The 22,056-nt window shown below is 40.8% G+C and overlaps 2 protein-coding genes across 11 annotated transcripts in view; one reads left to right on the forward strand and one right to left on the reverse strand.

Annotated features, from left to right (window-relative positions):
• The window catches only part of wnk2 (WNK lysine deficient protein kinase 2), a 32,588-nt gene extending 13,410 nt beyond the window's left edge, over positions 1 to 19,178 (reverse strand). For 3 of the 9 annotated variants that reach the window (XR_014532198.1, XM_083533781.1, XM_083533780.1), the window contains exons 1-9: positions 12,398 to 14,005; positions 8,000 to 8,172; positions 4,804 to 5,024; positions 4,544 to 4,701; positions 4,037 to 4,125; positions 3,420 to 3,639; positions 3,039 to 3,303; positions 2,002 to 2,630; positions 12 to 89 (exon numbers count right to left, since the gene is read on the reverse strand). Coding sequence is in view for 8 of the 9 variants with exons in the window: in XM_083533781.1 (XP_083389907.1) it covers positions 12 to 89; positions 2,002 to 2,630; positions 3,039 to 3,303; positions 3,420 to 3,639; positions 4,037 to 4,125; positions 4,544 to 4,701; positions 4,804 to 5,024; positions 8,000 to 8,172; positions 12,398 to 13,036 (2,472 nt within the window). In the remaining variant the exon portion in view is untranslated. Of the gene's footprint in view, positions 1 to 11; positions 90 to 2,001; positions 2,631 to 3,038; positions 3,304 to 3,419; positions 3,640 to 4,036; positions 4,126 to 4,543; positions 4,702 to 4,803; positions 5,025 to 7,999; positions 8,173 to 12,397; positions 14,006 to 17,168 lie in introns of those variants that run through there. The other 6 variants (XM_083533783.1, XM_083533782.1, XM_083533779.1 and 3 more) reach the window with 5 other exon arrangements.
• The window catches only part of ninj1 (ninjurin 1), a 9,179-nt gene continuing 3,705 nt past the window's right edge, over positions 16,583 to 22,056 (forward strand). Inside the window, exons 1-2 of one of the 2 annotated variants that reach the window (XM_083533870.1) lie at positions 16,583 to 16,616; positions 16,685 to 16,786. In XM_083533870.1, the coding sequence (XP_083389996.1) occupies positions 16,727 to 16,786 (60 nt within the window). In that variant the 5' untranslated portion in view covers positions 16,583 to 16,616; positions 16,685 to 16,726. The other variant, XM_083533869.1, reaches the window with a different exon arrangement.

Raw genomic sequence — 22,056 nt, forward strand, 5'->3', positions numbered from 1 at the left:
TGTCATCTCACCTCCTGTCCTTGTGGTATAGTTGCTGCTGGGGTTGCAGGAGCTGATATAGTACGAGGCTGAACCAATTTACCAGTTGGCTAGAAACCATACAAATAAAGAAGTAGGAAATCCTTACACTTTAAAGCTCAAAATTGTATTGTTCAACATTCAGCAAATACATTTGTATACATTTGAACAAATATATTGTTTAGCATTTAGAAATGATTTAGGTGTTGCTAAAAGGGGAAGTGTTTTTTATTTGGAGGTAATATAATGATTTTATTAGGAATTATGAAATAAAGCTAGAGAAAAGACAGCAATATGACAAAAGGGTTAAACTAAAATACTCTGAGCAGTGAGATGGGACTCAAGGGACATAGTTGGGAAGAATGATGGCAAGGGTAATTTGCAGCATTGCACCAGTTGCTGTTCATTTGCTTTCATGGTTTATGCAGTATGCTTGACAATTTAGCCATTTTTTAACATCCTTCCAGAAAGATATGTCTACATCTTCATGATAAAATGATAAAAATCCAGAAAGAAATATGCTGAGACATCATTTAATTTAGAGCTGCAAAAAATAATGTGTTGTGAAAGGCAATTTACCCTGTTTCATCCAGTTAATAAGAACAGTTAGGGTGGGAAAACTTTGTAGGAGTGAAATTGTAAAGCCACTGCAATTCTGGAACATTTAAAAGGTGCGTTTGTGAGTGAAGCCAAGCAAAGGAACACTAACATGTAGGTATTAATAGCATCAACCCTGCACATGAGACATGCCTTCTAGGAGTCAAGGTCTCCTTCTGACATACCATAAACTATTTTCCAACTTTGCACACAAGAACAGATAATGATGCATAAGATGTCTTGTGTTGTGAAGTGGGTGATGATCTTGGGCTTTAAACGTCATTAACTGGTGGACTATGTATGACATTTCCATGGCTACTACCCGGCTGCCTTGCAGTTCTGTCCATCACTATGGGGGAGCTGGTGTGATGACTGATTGTGCGATGTAGACAGTGATTAAGGTGAGAAAAATCTCTGATGCAGGACTGTGTAGCCAAGGGTAACAGGGGTAGCCCTAAAGAGGATGGGCTAAGAGATGTGGAAAGATCAGACTTTGGAATCTGTGACTTTACTGGGATCTGACCAGAACAAGAAGAGTGAATATGCTCAGGACAAGGAGGTCTGATGTGCACTGAGGATTGTATGGCCTGGTCAACAGAAGGAGGTTTTTGGGAGGACAAATAGATGTCGGAAGAAGATGAAGTAATATAACTTGGGGAGGCTGTGGTCTGCTGTATGGGTGTGATTGGAGAAGATTGCACTGAATGAACCAGACACAGTTGGGGTAAACCAGAAATAAGGGATTGTTTTTTGTGAATTGATGAGTTACAGAAAAAGGGGCAACATTCAAGAGAATTCTGTTCCCCCCTGCAGTAAGTAACAGGCACAAAGACCACCCTGGCACAAATGTGGACAACAACATGGAGCAATGGAGCGCATGTGTGAACAGTTATGTGTATGAATGCAGGGGTTAGATTTGAGCAAGTCATTCTGACCGTTGCATTCATAAGCAAACAGTTCAGCCTCAGTTAAAGAAACCGTTCCAGATATCAGCGTATTCTTGTGTAATATACATTCTTTAAATGCACAAGCAGAAACTGTCTGTTTAACTCTCAGACATGGTTTTGGGCAGCTGCAGATTGGGTGTGGCACTGGCTTTGAATGATGGTGCCAATGGGCCCTCCTCTGCAATATGTCTAGAAAAGAGGAGCTCCCACGTTTATTACCAATAAGGCTCTTGAGGTTTAGTAGAAAATCCTCTGATTCACTGGAAACCCTGGTGTGTGTCTGAGCCGTCAGTAAAAGATGAGATGTGAGAACACATTCATAATGCATAAACAAAAACCAATGGTTAGAAAAAAGACAAAAATAAATTGTTCATTGGTATGTGGAATTTTTGTGTTTATAACAGTGTCAATAAAGGAACCTGAGTGTAAATATACTTACTGGAGGAGACTGCTGGTAAATACTCTGTTTGAGCTGTACAGAGGGTGGCAGAAAGGCTCCTTGATGTATCGAAGTAGTGGATTGCTGATAAGTTCCATGATAAACCTGTGCTACAGTTTGTCGTTGGACCTCCTGTTGGCACTGTGTTACTGATGAAGGCTGCTTATGGGCCACATGATGCTGCACAGTGGGGTTTTGCTGTGTTCCTTGTGGCTGGACCCCCTGGAGTAACTGGGCAGCAGGCTGTTGTTGCTGCGCTCCATGGTGGAGATGTAATGTCGGTTGCTGCTGGTCCTCTGGATGTAACTGGGTGTTGGGCTGTTGCTGGGCCACTTGGTGCAGCTGGACAGTGGGATCCTGTGGATCCACAAGTTGTTGTACGATCTCTTGCTTGTACTGGGCCACAGGTACTTGCTGTGCTCCTGAATGCAGCTGAGCGGCTATCTGGTTTTGAGCCTCCAGGTAAAGCTGAGAGGTTAGTTGCTGTTGGGTCACATGATGAAACTGAGTAAGGAGCTGCCCTGGTGGACTAAGGACTTTCCGAGATGCAGTGCTGGACTCATGGTAAATTATGCTTTGCTGGTTATGCAAAACATCTGAGATTGCTGTAGGGCCGGCAATGCTGTCTGCTGTAGAATTGAAAAGAAAACAAAATAATGTAAATTAAAAATAAAGAAATAAATCCCATAATGATCATTGTAAAACATGTATTTAAGCAAATGTCTTCAATTATTCTCACTAAAGATAAAAAAAAATCTGTAGCAGAAAATGTTTTGATCTGTTTTTTTTCTTATAGGTTAATATGTCAATGTAATATGTAAAATGTAATATGCCAATACTCATATAAAATAATGTAACAACACAGGAAAAAATATGTGTTTAGGTATGATGGCATGCATGCTGGTTTGTTGTCTTAAAGTTAAAAAGGTACCACATCATGAACAGCTTGTGACAATCATGAATTTCCTGATTGTCAAGCCTTATTGCACAGATATCTGGATACAGATAAACTCCTTATATTTATAGCTGTTGCTCACATGTAGTCGAACTGGTGGGGCCACTAGAGAGGTTGACCGACTCACTGTCATGATCCCCAGGCTCGGTTTGAGCACTGGGCATGGCACTCTGTGCCAACCTAAGAGAGAGATCCTGAGGCACATGGTCCTCAGTGACTTTTTGTTCAGTCTCGCTTTTGGCCCTGGAGATGGTCCGCTCCCTACGCCATTTTATGAGAGCTACGCGATCCCGGATTGACTTGCCAACAATCTTTAAGTCACTCTCCAGGAATAAACCAGAGTCACCCTAAAGACGGAGGGGAAGCAATATTTGACAGCATTTAAAAAAATAGATTACAAAGAAAAATTACTAAATTGTACTAAATGCGTATAATGTTTAACTCTAACCATATAAATATTTACCATTTCTTGAGCAACAGCCTCTGGCACCTCTTTGTTGAGGTCAAAGGTGAACTCAATTGCACCACTGTCCTTGTATTTCCCTTTTAACTTCTTCTGATCCTCCACCCAAAGTCTGAGCGCGATTGATGTTTTCTTGCCATCATCTTCCTCAGCGAGTTCTACCCTGACGCCAGTGTCCTCTGCAAAGAAGGCATGATTCAGCAGATCTCTAATGGAGTATCTGGGGAAAGAGCAGAGTGTTTGCTATTGGACCTTTGAACAATTTTTTGGATTTAGAAATGCAATATACCTATAAGGTTTTATAGCAGCAGAAATAAATGGCCAGCTGATATTGTTACCTGCATTAGCACTAACTTCAATAACAGCTGGAACCAAATTCCTGGTGTGTGTCAACACATTTGGCCAATTAACCTGATTCTGATTAGTTTATCATTACACTTTAACACACAGTCAAATGCTATACTTATTGCAAATTACACCAACACATCTGCACATTCAGAAACAATTACAGCTTGGAATTACCGGGGAAGAAAGTCATCTATATGAAATGTTAGTGCTCAGATCATGTTTTTTTTTTCCCAATGAGCTATGGTTAACCTGTATAGGTGTACTCTCACCTCTCCTCCCAGCGATAGCGGATACACTCCCCTATGATCTCCTTAATTTCTGGAACTGGGACTTTACTGTAGCTGGCTGGCTTGACACCCTGTGCAGGAAGCATACAGCATTACAACATGCAACTTAAACTTACTGTCATGCGTTCAGCATCTAATTGTTTTCATTCCTTCCATATGTTCACATTTTCTATGCTTTGGCTCTCTACTTGAAAATAATGATAATGCAGAGTCATTTAATTAACATATTTGTGCTGATATCTAGAAAGATGGAGCTTTTGTCTAAAACATATGATGTTTTTTGCTTTCAGTGGATTGAAAAGTACTGTAAACGCTGGGTCTCTGTCACTTCAAATGCTTCATCGAACAAAATGTGTATTGACATTTTAAATCAATGTTCTAAAAGTACAAAGTTCTAAAAATCCTGCAAAATAGCACAATCGAGTGCAAGCACCGTGTTGGGGAGGACATATGTTAACCATATGTTGCTCGATAGTTAAAGTGACTCACACTGGTGACTTTGCGGTAGATCTGAGCAGCATTCTGGCACTCGGAGTATGGGTACTCAGATGTAGCCATCTCCAGCATGCACATGCCAAACGCATAGACATCTACGGCCTCATCATAGTGCTCCTCATACATCTCTGGAGCCATGAACTCAGGCGTCCCTGGAAGACATCATGAATAAGTTTCACATTTTAATGTTCTGTATCATTAGGTGTATCCTTTTATCCAATAAATAACGCAATACAGGTCTAAAATATCATTACCAATGACACTGGTGGCAAAGGAAGCCCTCTTGAGAGTAGCCAAGCCCAGGTCCCCGATTTTTACTGAACCTGTGGGGCCTGTAATGAAGATGTTGTCGCACTTTAGGTCTCTGTGGATGATGGGAGGCGTGCGTGTGTGCAGAAAGTGCAGACCTTTGAGGATTTGCCTGCACCAACTCCGCAGCACCTTTGGTTTCATCACCTTGAAGCGCTTCAAGTACCTGCAGCAGACAGCATCATTAAAGTGTGCAGATAATTTGCTAATCATGCTTCCATCACTGTAGAACCACACCTACTGGCCACTGTAACCCTAGCATTTTAAAGCTATTATCAAAAGTGAAAAAGCAAAAAAAGTGAAAGATCTAATTACAACCAAGGCACAGATGCATCACTAGTATCTGATTACAAACGGTATTGATTAGGTTTACGGTAGGTCTGTTTCACCATGACTTGTAGCTCTGCAACAAATTGATCAAACATGACAATCGCTAAATATTCTTTGATTTCTTCAAAAAATTTTACATCCTTAAAAAATTGAAGCAACATCAGGAAAGTAAACTTCATTTGCTGTTTTCAGATGAAACAGAGAAATATATTATAAACAAGATTCATTCCATTTAAATTGATCTATGACCTATAATTATCCTACAACGGCAAAATGAGCATGATTTGCATTAAACATTGTGTGACTCCTTGTGTGAAAAGTGTGGAGTCGAGGTGGCTAATCATACACACGTTTTTGTTATGCCCTAAGCTTGTTAATTTCTGGCAAATAATATTTAATTTTCTTTCTAAAATTTTGTATTTATCTATTAATCAATCTCCTAGTCTTACAATATTTAAACAAACAAAAAACAACAACAACAACAACAACAACAGAAAAAAAGTTTCTTTTTCAACTTTAATAGCTAGCTGTCTTATATTGTGTAAGTGGAGGGACAAATCTTGGGATTCTTATGCATCATCTTGCACCAGAGAAGATTCAGTACTCAGATTGTTGAGGATGGTTGGCCTCATAAAAATCCATACCACACTTTCAAATCTGGGTTAGAAGAATAGTTCTAATGAAACCGAAACCACTATAGTCCTATTTTATTGACATGTATTTACATTATTCATGACCTTAATAACCCTAACCTTAACCCTAAACCCTAACCTTAACCCCAACCTTAACCCTAAACCCTAACCTTAACCACAACCCTAACCCTCAACCCTAACCTTAACCCCAACCTTAACCCTAAACCCTAACCTTAACCCCAACCCTAACCCTAAACCCTAACCTTAACCCCAACCCTAACCCTCAACCCTAACCTTAACCCCAACCTTAACCCTAAACCCTAACCTTAACCCCAACCCTAACCCTAAACCCTAACCTTAACCCCAACCTTAACCCTAAACCCTAACCTTAACCCCAACCCTAACCCTCAACCCTAACCTTAACCCCAACCTTAACCCTAAACCCTAACCTTAACCCCAACCCTAACCCTAAACCCTAACCTTAACCCCAACCTTAACCCTAAACCCTAACCTTAACCCCAACCTTAACCCTAAACCCTAACCTTAACCCTAAACCCTTACCTTAAACCCTAACCTTAACCCTAAACCCTAACCATAACCCTAACCATAACCCTAACCATAACCCTAAACCCTAACCTTAAACCCTAACCTTAACCCCAACCTTAACCCTAAACCCTAACCTTAACCCTAACCTTAACCCTAAACCCTAACCCTAAACCCTAACCTTAACCCTAAACCCTAACCTTAAACCCTAAACCTTAACCTTAACCCTAAACCTTAACCTTAAACCCTAACCTTAACCCTAAACCCTAAACTTAACCCTAACCTTAACCCTAAACTCTAACATTAACCCTAAACTCTAACCTTAACCCTAAACCCTAACGTTAACCTTAACCCTAAACCTTAACCTTAACCCTAACCTTAACCCTAAACCCTAACCTTAACCCCAACCCTAACCCTCAACCCTAACCTTAACCCCAACCTTAACCCTAAACCCTAACCTTAACCCCAACCCTAACCCTAAACCCTAACCTTAACCCCAACCTTAACCCTAAACCCTAACCTTAACCCCAACCCTAACCCTCAACCCTAACCTTAACCCCAACCTTAACCCTAAACCCTAACCTTAACCCCAACCCTAAACCCTAACCTTAACCCCAACCCTAACCCTCAACCCTAACCTTAACCCCAACCTTAACCCTAAACCCTAACCTTAACCCCAACCTTAACCCTAAACCCTAACCGTAACCCTAAACCCTTACCTTAAACCCTAACCTTAACCCCAACCTTAACCCTAAACCCTAACCTTAACCCCAACCCTAACCCTAAACCCTAACCTTAACCCCAACCCTCAACCCTAACCTTAACCCCAACCTTAACCCTAAACCCTAACCTTAACCCCAACCTTAACCCTAAACCCTAACCTTAACCCTAAACCCTTACCTTAAACCCTAACCTTAACCCTAAACCCTAACCATAACCCTAACCATAACCCTAACCATAACCCTAAACCCTAACCTTAAACCCTAACCTTAACCCTAACCTTAACCGTAAACCCTAACCTTTACCCTAAACCCTAACCCTAAACCCTAACCTTAACCCTAAACCCTAACCTTAAACCCTAAACCTTAACCTTAACCCTAAACCTTAACCTTAAACCCTAACCTTAACCCTAAACCCTAAACTTAACCCTAACCTTAACCCTAAACTCTAACATTAACCCTAAACTCTAACCTTAACCTTAACCCTAAACCCTAACGTTAACCTTAACCCTAAACCTTAACCTTAACCCTAACCTTAACCCTAAACCCTAACCTTAACCCCAACCTTAACCCTAACCTTAACCCTAACCTTAACCTTAATCCTTACCGTAAACCATAACCGAAACCCTAACCCCTAACCGTAAACCGAAAGCTTCAGAGGCGTATCTTTACCTCTGATTGATGCTGAATACTTTGCTGTAATTCAATCTCTGTGTCTCGTTTTTCCTGATTAATGATTAATGATGTCACTTAATGTTCTCCTGAAGGGAATACATTCTGCACCCCGATAAATAAAACAGACTGCAGTCAAATTTTTAGCCAAATTTTTAGCCAAAATCTCAATTTCAATTTTTAGCATTGAAATGATTTGGAATGCTGTGCATTTTTACATACATTTCCAGTTCTCTGAGACTCACGTTTTCAATGTGCCCGATGTCATTAGTTCAGTAACCAAGACGATGCACTTCTTTCCTTTGACAGGAGACTCCCAGAAGTCATAGAAGCGAACAATGTTGGGGTGCTGGAGACCTTTCAGCATTTCTGCTTCCTCCTTGAATCTCTGACGGTCCACTTTAGACAGCTTTCGGTCCTGATTCATGGATCAAAAGATAGAAAGACTGTTGTAGCAAAAAGTTGCATAAACCACACCACTTTCCTCAGGAGGAATTGCTATATTTAACAAATAACAGTAAACAACTCAAAGCTAATTACAGTATTTATAGCCACTTTAAACAGAATTACAGTGAGGGGGGGCGGGGGCAGCAATGCTAAAGAGTCATATCGTTTTTTTTTCTTATTACAACTCGATGGCAAGCCTGATTTTATACACAATCTCCCTTTTATATGCATGAATTCCACTAGCTTCTCTTTCTCAGACTACATCTTTAAGGTATTATTCTCGGTAGTATGTGCTTTTAAACATGGCCACCGTCTCTACTCCCCATTTTCAGCTCAGTGTTTAAATGATCTTGATTCAGCATCCCGGCTCCATGTGGATCTTTTCTAAAACTAAAACTGGCCCAAGAGCACGGAGTCTCAGTGTGTTTTATTAATAAGCCACTGAGTGGCAAGCAGGAGGCAGGGAGTTCATTATAGATCAATATTGAACTGCTTGTCCTTTACTGCTGCAGGAAGAGCTGACACTGCGTTCAACATCTCTATCTGCATGCTCACTGGACACGTGTTAATGTTAGAAAATACACAACTATCTCACTATTTTTATGTCTATTTCTGTCGTTCATCCAAAAAGAGTAAAAACAGCAGGATGCGAAACTGATTTGGGACTCGATGAACAGAAATGCAGTGTCTTTTAGTCAGGAGTCTTACAGAATGTTGATCAGTATGGAGGTAGTATACTGTACTCTCATTTGTTAGAGAGTCGCTACTGCACGTTTTTATGACGAATCTTTCCAGCCGTAAGTTAAATGTGTATAAATGTAGCAGGGGAATATGTCAAAAAATGTATTGTAGTTTCCAATTTGTTGAAATTAGATTTTTTTATTTTAAAACTCAAAAGTCCCCTTGTGTGTATATAATCTATCTGCTAAATATCCTGAAACATGGAGCATCTTCTCACCTTTAATATTGCTGTTTATCGCATGCTAGGCTATTGAGCCCTTTCTGTCATTTTCTATTATTAACATTGTGAAAAACACAGAGTTCTCAAAGTACAGTCAAATTCCCTCCTCTCTATTCCTCCGGATGACCTCACAAAGAGGAAAAAAGTGGGCGTAATTTCAGGATTTAATTCCCGGTGATTAAATCCAAACAATGATTGCAAATGACACGTTGCAGGACCACATAAAGAATATCTAATCACTGTGGGTGCCTGTTTACTGCAACCAAACCCAAAGTGCAATCTGAATAAATCCAAAAAACTCCAGTTAGATGAACAGAAATATCAGTATTAACCTCTGACTGAAAGAGAAACTGATCTTGATTTCCAGTGGACAGTAAAACTGCAGCGACGCCGTTCAGCTCGACCTGCTTTCATAATAAAGATCAGTAGATACCTCACCTGGACAAAACACTACGAACACAACACATTTTTCTTTCTGCTTTTGCATACACAACATATTGTTCTCCCGTTTTAGGGTTCTGAAGGTGATAAATTATCTTGTGGCCTGTGAGCAAAGCGAGGCGTTTAGTGTACGCCAGCGTGATGCAAATCTAAACATGATTTACAATTAAACCAAGAACAAACTGTTACCGCTTGTCATTGTGGATAATCTCAAGAAAAGCAGAAATGAAATTCAGTATCATCTCTTTGTTTTAACATCTAATTCCTCCTAAAGATATCATGGATTCATAGCTAAGAGCTGCTGCTGTAATCATAAACACTGTCCTGATATATCGTCAGTCAGCACATGGAATAAACCTACACCCAGATATGTGTAGAGCTGCTCTGACATTGTCTACTTTATCCACAGTGTTCCAACTTCATTACATTCTGACTGAAGCCTTAAAGCTGTATTAAAGTGTGTGTGATAATGCATGTGAACTCTCTCTCTCTCTCACACACACCCACCCACACACACACACACACACACACACACACACACACTCCTGATCCTGGAGCTTGTGTCAGCATATTTGCTGTTTCTGCAGTGAGCTTTATCCAGCGTGTATGCAGGTCTTAGGCTTTCTGCTTGGTCTGCATGTGTTATGAAATCTTCTGAACCAAACAGAAAGTTAAAGCAGACACACACACACACACACACACACACACACACACACACACACACACACACACAAACACTGAGCTGTCCATTCAGATCTAATCACCAGAGACTCCAGACAAGTGGAATAAAGGACATGTCTGTGAATCATTTTTAAATGTACTAAACACACACACACACACACACGCACACACACACACACACACACACACACACACACACACACACACACACACACACACACACACAAGATATAAATGCAAACCCAGAGCTTTGCTGAAATTCTACCTTTTACCCGAGTCATCCTCTAATCTAGTACAGACTGGTAACGAGATGACACACTGCTCGAACAACACACGTGACAAAACAGAGTAGTGGGAGCTCGGCTGTGAAACACCGTGTGGGGAACGGATCACTGGATTTAAAAGTACTGAGAGATGAACACCAGCATGGTGGTGTGGCAGCACACTACCATTTACACACCCTGAATACCTCCTCCCTTCTGCTTCTCTTTCTCATTGTCAGTGTGTGTGGGAGGGGAAGACCCAACCCTCCCTTTTCCTCCAGAGGAGACCGTATCTGTGGAAACACTCAGTATTCCTCTCAGGAGGCTAATATGCAGATCAATACCCTTGAACTCACAGCAGGCAAACACACAAACACTGTACTAAATAATATGTTGGATATGGCAATAAAAGGCAGTTGTTTTAGACTGAAGTGAACTGGCATCATGTTCCGAACAATAAAACCCTTGATAGATTGACCATTCATGGGATTGAGACAGGTGTCTCACGTTTCAGCTGTACGATGTGCAGATTGTGAATAGTTTAGCCGCTATGACTTAACATTTTGAGAGGATTCGAAATTTTACACCGTTTATTTTTCACCTACGCCAGAAACGCTTTTTGTTTTACAAAAACTCATGACCTAAACAGCTATAGAGAGAAACACTTCATTAAATATGTAGCACAATAATATACTGAAATATTGTTTTGGTGCTGACGTTCTACTGAAGTTACTGCTACACTATCACTAACATGCATGTGAAGAAAATGCATCCAGCACCCTGAGCGAGAACGCATGCCTACACTGTTCACAAGGAAATAAAAGCTAACCGAGGTTCTGGGTTCCAGAGGAATATAATAATTATTCATCATTAGCATGAAGTCTCATGGACATCACTGGTGCTTTAGAACAAAATGCAGATCCTCGTCTCAACCTGATTCTGCATGAAATAACGTGATCAAAGGAACACCTTCAAAAAGCTCAATTTGTTTTCTTATATTTAAACATACGCAGTGTTTGCAGAAAGTTCCCGAAAGTCCTGCGAGTAACATTAGCCAGCAGCGTGACATCAGTATGAATGGGCATTTTTACAACCTCTGGCCGGTTTTGAGTTATGATTGTGTCTCAGACGTCTCAGTGCCATTGGACAGAACGTTCCTCCAGTGTACTTCATAGTCTGCAACTTCTAATGAATAATATTTGACCCTTATGTACCTGAGTGTTTAATGGTTATGGTGAATACAGACCTGCATTTATTTAATAATTACACCAAAACCCTCGGTCAGAATACATGAGAAAATAAACACAAACAGTATAAACAAAGAATCAACTATATCAATCATGTGTATCCTGTATATTAATGATTATAATTATATTACTTTTTTGCTTATTCATCTATTTATTCATGAATACGTATGGATTATAACTTAATGTATAGCTATGGAGTATTTTTGATTGAAGAAAGAATATGACACATTTTACAATTAGTTTTTGTTGAATTTGTAATGAACAGTAGTGATTTCATGCCATAAATGATCACATGATGCAAAAAGATTTTCTAGAAAGCATTAATTTTACATTAAGAACGTAAACATGGTGCTTTTGCTATAATTTTTTTATATCTTCGTTTTATACTGCAATTGTTTTATTTATTTATTATTAATTATTTTAATTCACATTTAATTTGTTGTGAAGCATCACATCATATAAACCTTTTTTTTTGTATCTGAACTCGGTATGTGTCTGTTTTCCCTGTTACATTTCTTTTCTTCAAATTTTTTAAATATATGTTTTTTCTCTTTCTCTTGTTCTTTATTTTGTTTGTAATGATCCGATTTGGGATTCTCTCACCTGCAGCTCGCACCAGGCCACTTCCACCCAGGTCTCTGTGTCCAGACCCTTGTACACGGTCTTGAAGGAGCCTCTGCCGAGCTCCACGTCGAACTTGAGGAAGCGGCCGCTGGGTGAAGTGCTGACCGCCGTCATCCCTGCTTCCTCTTCTTCATCCTCCTCCTCCTCCGCGTGCCCGGGCTCGTCCTTCCCGGCGGCGGTGCTCGCGGTGGCGGCGGCGGTGGAGCTCGTGGTGGTCGTGGTGGTGGTGGTGGTGGCGGCGGTGTCTTGCCTGTGCTCGGCTTCGCTTTTCTGTCCCGGTGCGTCGCTGCAGCTCGCGGACCGCACCGGACTCCCCGCGCTCGAGCTCTTTCGGTATCGGGTTCTGCGCGCGTTCCCGACGCGGACCCCGGTGCTGGTGCTGGGGCTGATGCTGTCGCCGCATTCGGGCGTCTCCGTTCCGTGATCCTCCGATTCCGAGAACCACAGATTGGTGCGTATGAACCTGCGCCTGGCCGAGCTCCGACATTCCGCCAGGGGCTGCTGGAGGCTCGCGCTCGGCTCACTCGACCCTCCACGCGCTGCGGCCGTGTCCGTGTCACCGCGGCTCTCTTTATTTTCAGAGTCCGGCTTTAACGCAGGCGCACACGCGGCCTCCATCTCCGGTGTCGGGTTTAATAGTTTATATGTGTCGATCAGCTCCGTGATCTTGCGCCATCACAGCGCACCTGCAGGAACATCCACCGACGTTGACGCAATCCGGCATCCTCGACCTTGTGCACACACACACAGAATCCTAAAACCCCGCGTGGGACACAGAAATACAGTGTGTGTGTGTGTGTGTGTGTGTGTGTGTGTGTGTGTAAACAGAAATATCTATATTCCTAAAGCAGCGCGCGCTCGGTCATTACGTCCATCTTTTACTTCGGTATTTTATGACGTTGCAGTACGCAGAGATTTACATGATGACGACATGAGATCATTTCTAACGTCATAATTATTTCTTAACATCTATACAGCACATCACTATTCCACACATCAGCCATTACTGTACATGTGAATTGGGAGTCACATAATTCAGGATGAAGCTCGTGTTTACACACACACACACACACACACACACCGTGACACACACCGTGACACGCGCTCGCCCGTTAATCCGAACCAGAGCGCGCGCGCTTTCACGCTTCCCCGGTAAAGATCACTGGCGCACAGACATCACTGTTAAACAGCTGTTGAAGAGCAGAAGCAGAATTTGGCATTTCTTCAGTTTTCTTTATTTATTTTTATCCAGAGTCGTGTCTTCTGGAATCTGTCCGAGTTCAGCGCTCAGGTCTCACTGTTTTTTTCACTGCGGCCCGACTTTCCCGTTAATACCGTCTGTCTGTCTGTCCGACATGTACCCGACATGTCCTTCTCTCCCTCTGTAAAGCGGATTCACACCGACATGCTGTACTGCGCACTTCCAAGCCGAATCTCACCGCGTCCTCCTGCAGCAACGCCAGAAAGAACATCCGTTTCAGAGCCGCTTTTACCCACTGCGCCGCGCGGGGTCTCTCTCTCTCTCTCTCTCTCTCTCTCTCTCTCTCTCTCTCTCCCTCCCCCTCACACACACACACACACACACACACACACACACACACACACTCTTTCTCTAGAGATGGTAGAATTTACCGATCGGGTAAATCGGTGTATCGGTATTAAAGTTATCGATGTGATGCAAAAAAAAGTGTGCATTAAATATAAGTTGGCATTTGTATGGCGATAAAAACAATGTATTTATATATAATTATTATTATATGTGGTTTGATTGGTTTTATTAGTTATGAAAATGACCAATAGTTTGTGACCAATATGTAATATGCAGATTGATCTTCCTCGCTAAACTGTGTCTCGAGCGCGTTCTCTCTGCTACGGGGTTATGACGCATCACAACACCTCGGATCAGAGGCGTGTCCTGAGAGGCACAGATTACAGATTAACATGGCAGAGGTAGAGCTGTAACTTCCTGCACACACAACAGGAAACGGCTGGATTTATTTCATCGTGTTTCTGAAAGGGTCACGTGTTAGAAGTCAGAGTCAAGACAATAATGGAAGGAATGGAAATGCAGAACTGGAGAAATCGAATTAGAAAAGCGAATTAGATACAAATCAATACAATACAGACAATACATCTCATGTTTTTATTTATTTATATCTTTTTTATTTTTTCTTGCTCCTCAGTATTTTGGATGTATGTCTTTTATCAATCTGTAATAGCCTTGATGCTAGTTAACAGCAGTTTCTAACAATGCTATGCTAATGTAATAGCTGTATATTCAGTGAATTCAGAGGAACACCACCGAGAACCAGGGATTCAGTGAACAGAGTTTGGACCAAAGGTTACTGTTAGATCTTCAAAGCTACATGATGTTCCATTGACTCCACTACTGCAGAGACAAGAAGAAGCAATGTTTTACCACAGATATAAAACCTTCTTCTGAAACCCCTACAGTGCTGCTGTGCAGTTTTACCTGTACATCTCGCTGACTTCCCCACTGTCTGCACTGGAGTAATGATACTGTGTCTCACACACTGCGTGGGTTCACTACTGAGCTCAGTGGCAGTGTGCAGCTGCTAATTACTGCACTTGTGTGTGTTTCGAGCCTGAGTGTGTGTTTCTGCTGTAAGAGCTCAGGCTTTAAATCGCAGCTGGTACTCTGAGTGTGGAGTGCAGTGTGATGCTGTGGTCCTTACATCAGATTTCTGCTGGGTGCAGTGATGGTCACTGTAATGTAGCCTTAGGATTTAGACCTCCATTTTGCTATTCTGCTTCACTGGAGCTTCACTAGAGCTCTGCTCATTTCTTTTCCTCCCATGGTAATTGAATTCAGGATAGATAGATAGATAGATAGATAGATAGATAGATAGATAGATAGATAGATAGATAGATAGATAGATAGATAGATAGATAGATAGATAGATAGATAGATAGATAGATAGATAGAAACTTATTGTTTTTGCACAGTGCGTGTACCAGGCTGCAAATGGTAGTAAATAAACACTATATACATATTTTACATCGTCAAAAAGTGCATTATTATACACACCCCATTCAGACAGATGTGTCTGTGTAAATAAATATCCAGGATGAGGCTGCAATTTTATTTTTCATGTCTTTGCACTTTAGCACCAGCAGGTGGCAGCAGACCCCAAAGTCCTTCTGAAACTCATTAGTCATCTCTGTTTTTATAATTGGCCAGTGATTAATTTCCCCTCTGCCACCAGGCTGCAATCTTATCTACCTGTAAAGTTTACACTTCACCTGGGGAATGGGTGCGACGTGCTGCTTCAGGAGAAGGTGTCTTTAAGGTCCATTTATCTACTTTTAAATGTCGTTATATAAATAAAGTAGCAGCACGCAAGGAAAAGATTGAATCTAATAGAAGGGAAGAGTGTGATAGGTTGATAATAGTGTATGGTGTACCAGGTGTGTGTTCCACATGTCCAATCACATGGAGCCTCTACTCTATTACATTCACATCCAAACACCAGCTCATTGTAAACTATAGAGTAGAAGTGAATGTGAAGGAATGGAGTATTTTTGATTGAAGAAAGAATATGACACATTTTACAATTAGTTTTTGTTGAATTTGTAATGAACAGTAGTGATTTCATGCCATAAATGATCACATGATGCAAAAAGATTTTCTAGAAAGCATTAATTTTACATTAAGAACGTAAACATGGTGCTTTTGCTATAATTTTTTTATATCTTCGTTTTATACTGCAATTGTTTTATTTATTTATTATTATTATTTTAATTCACATTTAATTTGTTGTGAAGGAATGAAGCTCTGCTCCACAGGGAGAAGGTGTGGAATATCGGGTTACTGCTGGTGCTTGTGGTCTCGAAAGCAGAACTTCCACCATTTTCACTCCTTTCTTAAGCCCGCAGTATTGGTGTGTGTGTGTGTGTGTGTGTGTGTGTGTGTGTGTGTGTGTGTGTGTGTGTGAATGCAGTGTATGAAGAGAGGGAGGAGAGATAGTGTCTGTGAAGAGATATGACCATCCAAGCGGTCCACTGAATGCACTGCTCAACCTCAAGCCAACATTCATTCTTTCTCTCTCTCTGAACACACACACACACACACACACACACACACACACACACACACACTCCCTTTCTTTTTTACACACACACACCCTCTCTCTTTTACTCATATACACACACACACACACTCTCTCTTTCACTCACTCACACACACACACACACACACACACTCTCTCTCTCTCTCTCTCTGTCTCTCTCTCTTTCACTTACACACACACACACACACACACACACACAGGCGCGCGCTCGGCGGTCATGGCGTCTGAATCGATAGAGATGAACGGAGTTTCAGACAGACTGAGAGAAGACGGAGAGGTTAGTGACTGTTTCTGCTCACAAAACTAACAAACCTTCTGATTCCGCTCCGTGTTCCCGCTCTGTCTGGAACATCTCAGACACAGTGGAACCGAACGCGGTGTTTCGGCGGATAAAGACGGGGTCACTTCCGGTCAGTGTTCCGCACGAGCACCGAACTCTTCACAAGTTTAACGCACGGGACGAGTTTCACCTGCACGTGCAAGTGTTTTTTGATCGAGTTCAGGAGTGCATGCTGTGATAATAGTGTGTGTGTGTGTGTGTGTGTGTGTGTGTGTGTGTGTGTGTTTGTTTGTGTGTCGCTATGGTAACAGTAATCCGATTCGTGTAAAAGCAAAATGAGTTATCAGTGTAATCATAACCTGTAAAACTAACGACTAACAGAAAGAAGTAGAAGAATAGAATAGCAGCAGTTCTGCAGTGCAGTAATCTGAGAAATTCCTTCACATGGTCTGTTTCTGAGCTCATCTGAAAAGCTGTGGTCTGAAGTGCTGCTGAAGTTCCTGCAAGTGGTGCTTCAAAAGCAGCGGAAAATAGGAAACGGAAAAAAGCCGAACTGAAATGAGAACGAATAAACAGCAGATGAACCTATTTTCCTCCGAGATATTCGGAGATATTCTTTTTCTCCCAGTCTAAGAACGACACTGTACTAAAGATACAGAGGGGGCACTTACTTATAGTCAGATATCAGAATTCCTGCATCCACAGCATTCCTGCACAGCTTCATCTTCTCTCTGGAGGAGTTTGATCCAAACCAGATAGTGATGCTGTTTAGAAGTGGCACCAGTATAGGCTCGGGTCAGGGGCACCTGAACAGCCTAAAGATCATGTACTTCAGTGCATATGCACCTCACCACTGTGGATTTAAGATGTTGAGGTTGAAGCGAGGTGATGTGGTCAGTCACAATGCATTTGTGAAGTAGATAAGATTCAGAAATTCATTACGGGAAACTCATAGAGCAAATAGTTGCCTGTGGAAGATACAACCTTGAGGTGTTACATTGCTCACCTGAGGATTAGGAATGTTCTGAAAAAGTGTTGCAAAGTGTTGAGTGTTCTCTCAGGATCATTCCTGCCCATCGCTCAACAGTGTTCTCCGTGTTCTCCTATCTAAGCTCACTGATAAACAGGAATGATCCAGATGTATGTGTATGGTTGTAGTTGCTTAATCCAAAGTAAAGCCTGATATCAACTGCATCAGCTACAGATCATGTCTGAGAGCGGGAGTTAACAAGTTGCGTCTGTTCATTCTAAATTCATTGTTTTTGTGGAAAGCAGAAGCAGGACTGAGCAGACACATATATTTTAGTAGAAGGTATAAAGGAGGATTAGGAATTGAAGCCAGATCTGATTCCTTCTGCTCATATTTCTGCTCCCCCATGGACTCCAGTCAGCAGATTTGAGAATAATTGACAGGATGTTTGTTCATAGTAACTGGTGAAACTCCAGGCAAAAGAAAAGTGGGGGAATTACTGTCACTCGGTGACGTCGATGTTGAAACACCAGAAATCCCAGAACATTTCCCCTCATTTCCAACTGTGTGAGTTTCAGTTTCAGTATAATGTTTATGTGAGGTAAGTGTGGAAAGTGTGATGTGGTGCTTCTGCTCAATGCCCCTCCAGTCTGAGGTCACATGAAAGTTCCTTCGTTCTGGCAATTTGTAATCTTGCAGCTGATCCTGAACAGACACACTGGGGTTTTTCCCAACGTCCACACGAGAGGAACCAAGAATCATTCTGTATAAATCCAAGTGTCCCAATATCACTTCTGTTTAGAGTTTCATAGTCTTTGAGTTAGAGTTCAAGTTTTTAGTTTTTTTTGGGTTTTTTTATGTAATGCATTTAGAATTTGCTTCCAGACTTTGATCATTTCAGCCCTAATTCTATAATGATCTTATTTGCTCAGAACTGTTGTATAATCTGTATGGGCACGGGTACGGAAGTCCTAACAGGCCGTGCATTATAATTGTTTTCTTTCTTGTTTTCTCACGATCACAACTTCATTGTTCTGTGTTCTGTATGAGAGCATGTTCTCGAGGCAGCAGCATCACAGCATCACTGATGATTGCATTCGCTTTTACTTTGATCACAGACTCGGTCAATGTACAATAACTGTGTTAATGACATCATTATTAGGACCGTAGCTATAGATTATTTTAGTCATCAAGCATTTTAGATTAGTTTCTGGATTAAAGAATAATCAGATACTTTTCTTTATTAAAGATCAATACTGAATATAAAAGAGAAACATTTTTTTTTTTATTTAACTTTTATAAAAAATGCACATTTGTATTGCTGAAACTGCATCTGTGGAAACGAAACTCATTTAGTGCCTTTAATTTCTATTTTATTTCAAAATACAAATACATAAATAAAAAAAATCATAAAAAAAATAAAAACTAATTTCATTCATCAACATTACTATTAAAAAAATTGTAAATGCACTGGGCTTTTCACAACAAAACAGTGTTTTGAAACATGTGTTTCACCACATTCAAAAAAGTTTGCCTCATTCTGCCTTTTTTTTCTCGCAGTCGTGTTTATTTCTTGTAAACATCCGACATTTCTGGTGCATCCAGCGGTACTAAAGCTGTCGGCCTGAAGTTTGGAGTCTTGTTCCGTCTCCTCCAGAGCTGATTGTTAGACAGAGTTCTCTCCAGGGATCAGCCGCTTCGTTTGATGCCGTGTGATTCTATTGATTGTAGTAGATTTAATTTTCAATGTGTAAACGTTTCTGGCACCACAGAGGGGTGACGCTGCCCGATTGGCATAAAGAAGTTGGAATTGCGAGAAATAAAGTCAGAATTAGGCAAACTTTTTTTAAATGGCTTAATTGCCAGGAATAAAGTCGGGATTTCGAGAAATAAAGTAGGGATTTAAAAAAAAAGGAGGAGCTAAAAGTTACACACACACACACACACACACACACACACACAGTAGTGAATGTATATTTCACTAAGAATTTATAAACACCAGATCCCGCAGCTGTAACAGGTATAATACTCCTTTATTGTTACACTCATCACCCTGCATGGCAGCACAACCATGCGCAGTGAAAAACATGAGGCATGGACATCATCTACAAACCTCACGCTACTTCCACTCTTCATGGAAACATGACTAGATGTATATTTCCTGATTCGTTTTGTTTAGAAAAAAGGGAACAATAGAATCATGAATCGTAAGTGTGTGAGATGTGCTAAAGATCTGAGTGAGACTTATTTGGAAGAAGAAGAAGGGATAAGAGAGGGAGAGAGAAAGAGTGTGATGGACAGATGTGGTGTGGACTGATATGAGGAGGGCGATATGGAAAGCGATTACATGGACTGTAGCATTCAGATAAGTGACTCAGTCAGAAGAAGAGAGGGAGAGAAGTGTGTGTTGAGGCTCCTTTTGTCTTTTTCAGTCCAGTGGTCTCGCACAAGGGCTCGTTTGTTGAGCAGAGACCCGGCTCCACCCGAAAGCACTGGCACACACTTCGCCCAGAGATTTTTATAAACACAGACGAGGTTTTTCCGCTAGATTCTAAACATCCTATTAACAAACGTGACACAGATCTTCAGCTGTTCCTAGGTGAAGGTTTGATGACGTCGTCAAGAACACGAGTCTCAGGAATGTATCGTCTTTTATTCCTCTGACGCAGTCCTGTATTGACTGGATTGTATCGTGCCATTTCTTTTATAATCTCCACTCTGAGGACCAGGCGGGAACTATTTCCTGTTTTCCCAGAAAACAAACTGGGTAACATGACAACGGTGATACTAGTGTGTTTGAGTGTCTGTGTAATAATAATAATAATAATAATAATAATAATAATAATAATAATAATAATAATAATAATAATAATAAATGATGGTGGAATGGATTGAAATGAGTAATGAGTGTGTGTTAATTATGCTACAATGTGACTTCAGTAAAAGTATTTAGTACTTTAGATACTTATGATTTATCCAAATTTATCCAGATGAAGTATCCAAAGTGCTATGATTTATTCTAACTAATGTTCCTGGTATCATTTTTGTTACATGACTCTAAATTACTTAATCACCTCAGTTTCTGTGTAAAGACTCGAATGTGACTCTCAGCACACTGATCTATTAATAGAATGATATTAATGACTCAAACACTGATTGATTTCTATTATAATGATCACGAACTCAAAACCTTGTTTTTAACTACTGAAATAAAACGTGTAAATGAGGTCACGTGTGTGGTGTCGAGTTCGAGTCTGGAGTTTCTTCATCATTTATTCCTCTCTAAATGTTCTGCTTGATGTTGAACTGATGCTGAACTGTATGTTGGTGATCAGTAGATACACCGAGCGCCGATCAGAACACGTGTAAAACAGAGCGTGCGCTCGATCCTGATTGGTGATTCGCTGCGTGTTTCACCAGTTACGTTTTTATCCTCGTAAATAAAACGGAACGACTGATTTCACTAAATGTAGTTCAGTAAAAAGTTTTGAAATATTTGACTTTAAAATGTAGTGAAGTTACAGTAAAAGTCTACGTGAGTAAAAGTACTTAAGTCCAGTAAGGAATTACATTTAATAAATGTCTTGCAGGTTCGGTTTATCAGTTCAGTATTTCGAAGTCAATGTAATATTTAAGCCCCGCCCACAGATGTTCTGATGTACAATTTTGCCTCATAATTTCACTACGACCACATGGAGTGTCCACAGATCCTTAAAGCCGTATCTGACAGGAAAACAACCTACAGAAGGTGGCGTCATGCTACAGTAATAAAAACGTTCACTGCAGCCTGTATTTAAGTTTTCCACCAGCTTTGGGTTTGTTTTTCCTGTCAGAGTGGGCGGCCATTTTTTTTGTTTGTTTTTTTAACAGGGAGCACCAGATTCTTCTTCAGTATGTTAGGGGGTCTAAGCAGCATTGAAAGGCTGTTGTTATATTTGACTTTTGGATCAAATGCGTTTTTAGCCTGCCGCATTCAAGTTGTAGAAATTCTTTATAAAGTTACATTTGTTCACATTCAACAGGCTCAGATAGAAACAGAAAGTTGCTGTTAGGGCCTAAGTACATGGACACGATGCATATAAACATATTTGAAATTTAACGTTAACATTAAATACTATTATTTTTCCAAAGTAATAACTCCATAAGCAACATGCTGCTGAATGTCTGGTTGCTCACATTTTAAATGAAAACACGAGGATGTTATTTGTCAAACAATAATTACAACATAGTGAAATTTCACTTGTTTAGTAAGTTCAGGGTCAGAGCGCAGCTACACCACCACCCCAAAGCAGAACTG

This window comes from Silurus aristotelis, assembly GCF_946808225.1.
Source record: "Silurus aristotelis genome assembly, chromosome: 28".
Lineage (NCBI taxonomy): Eukaryota > Metazoa > Chordata > Actinopteri > Siluriformes > Siluridae > Silurus > Silurus aristotelis.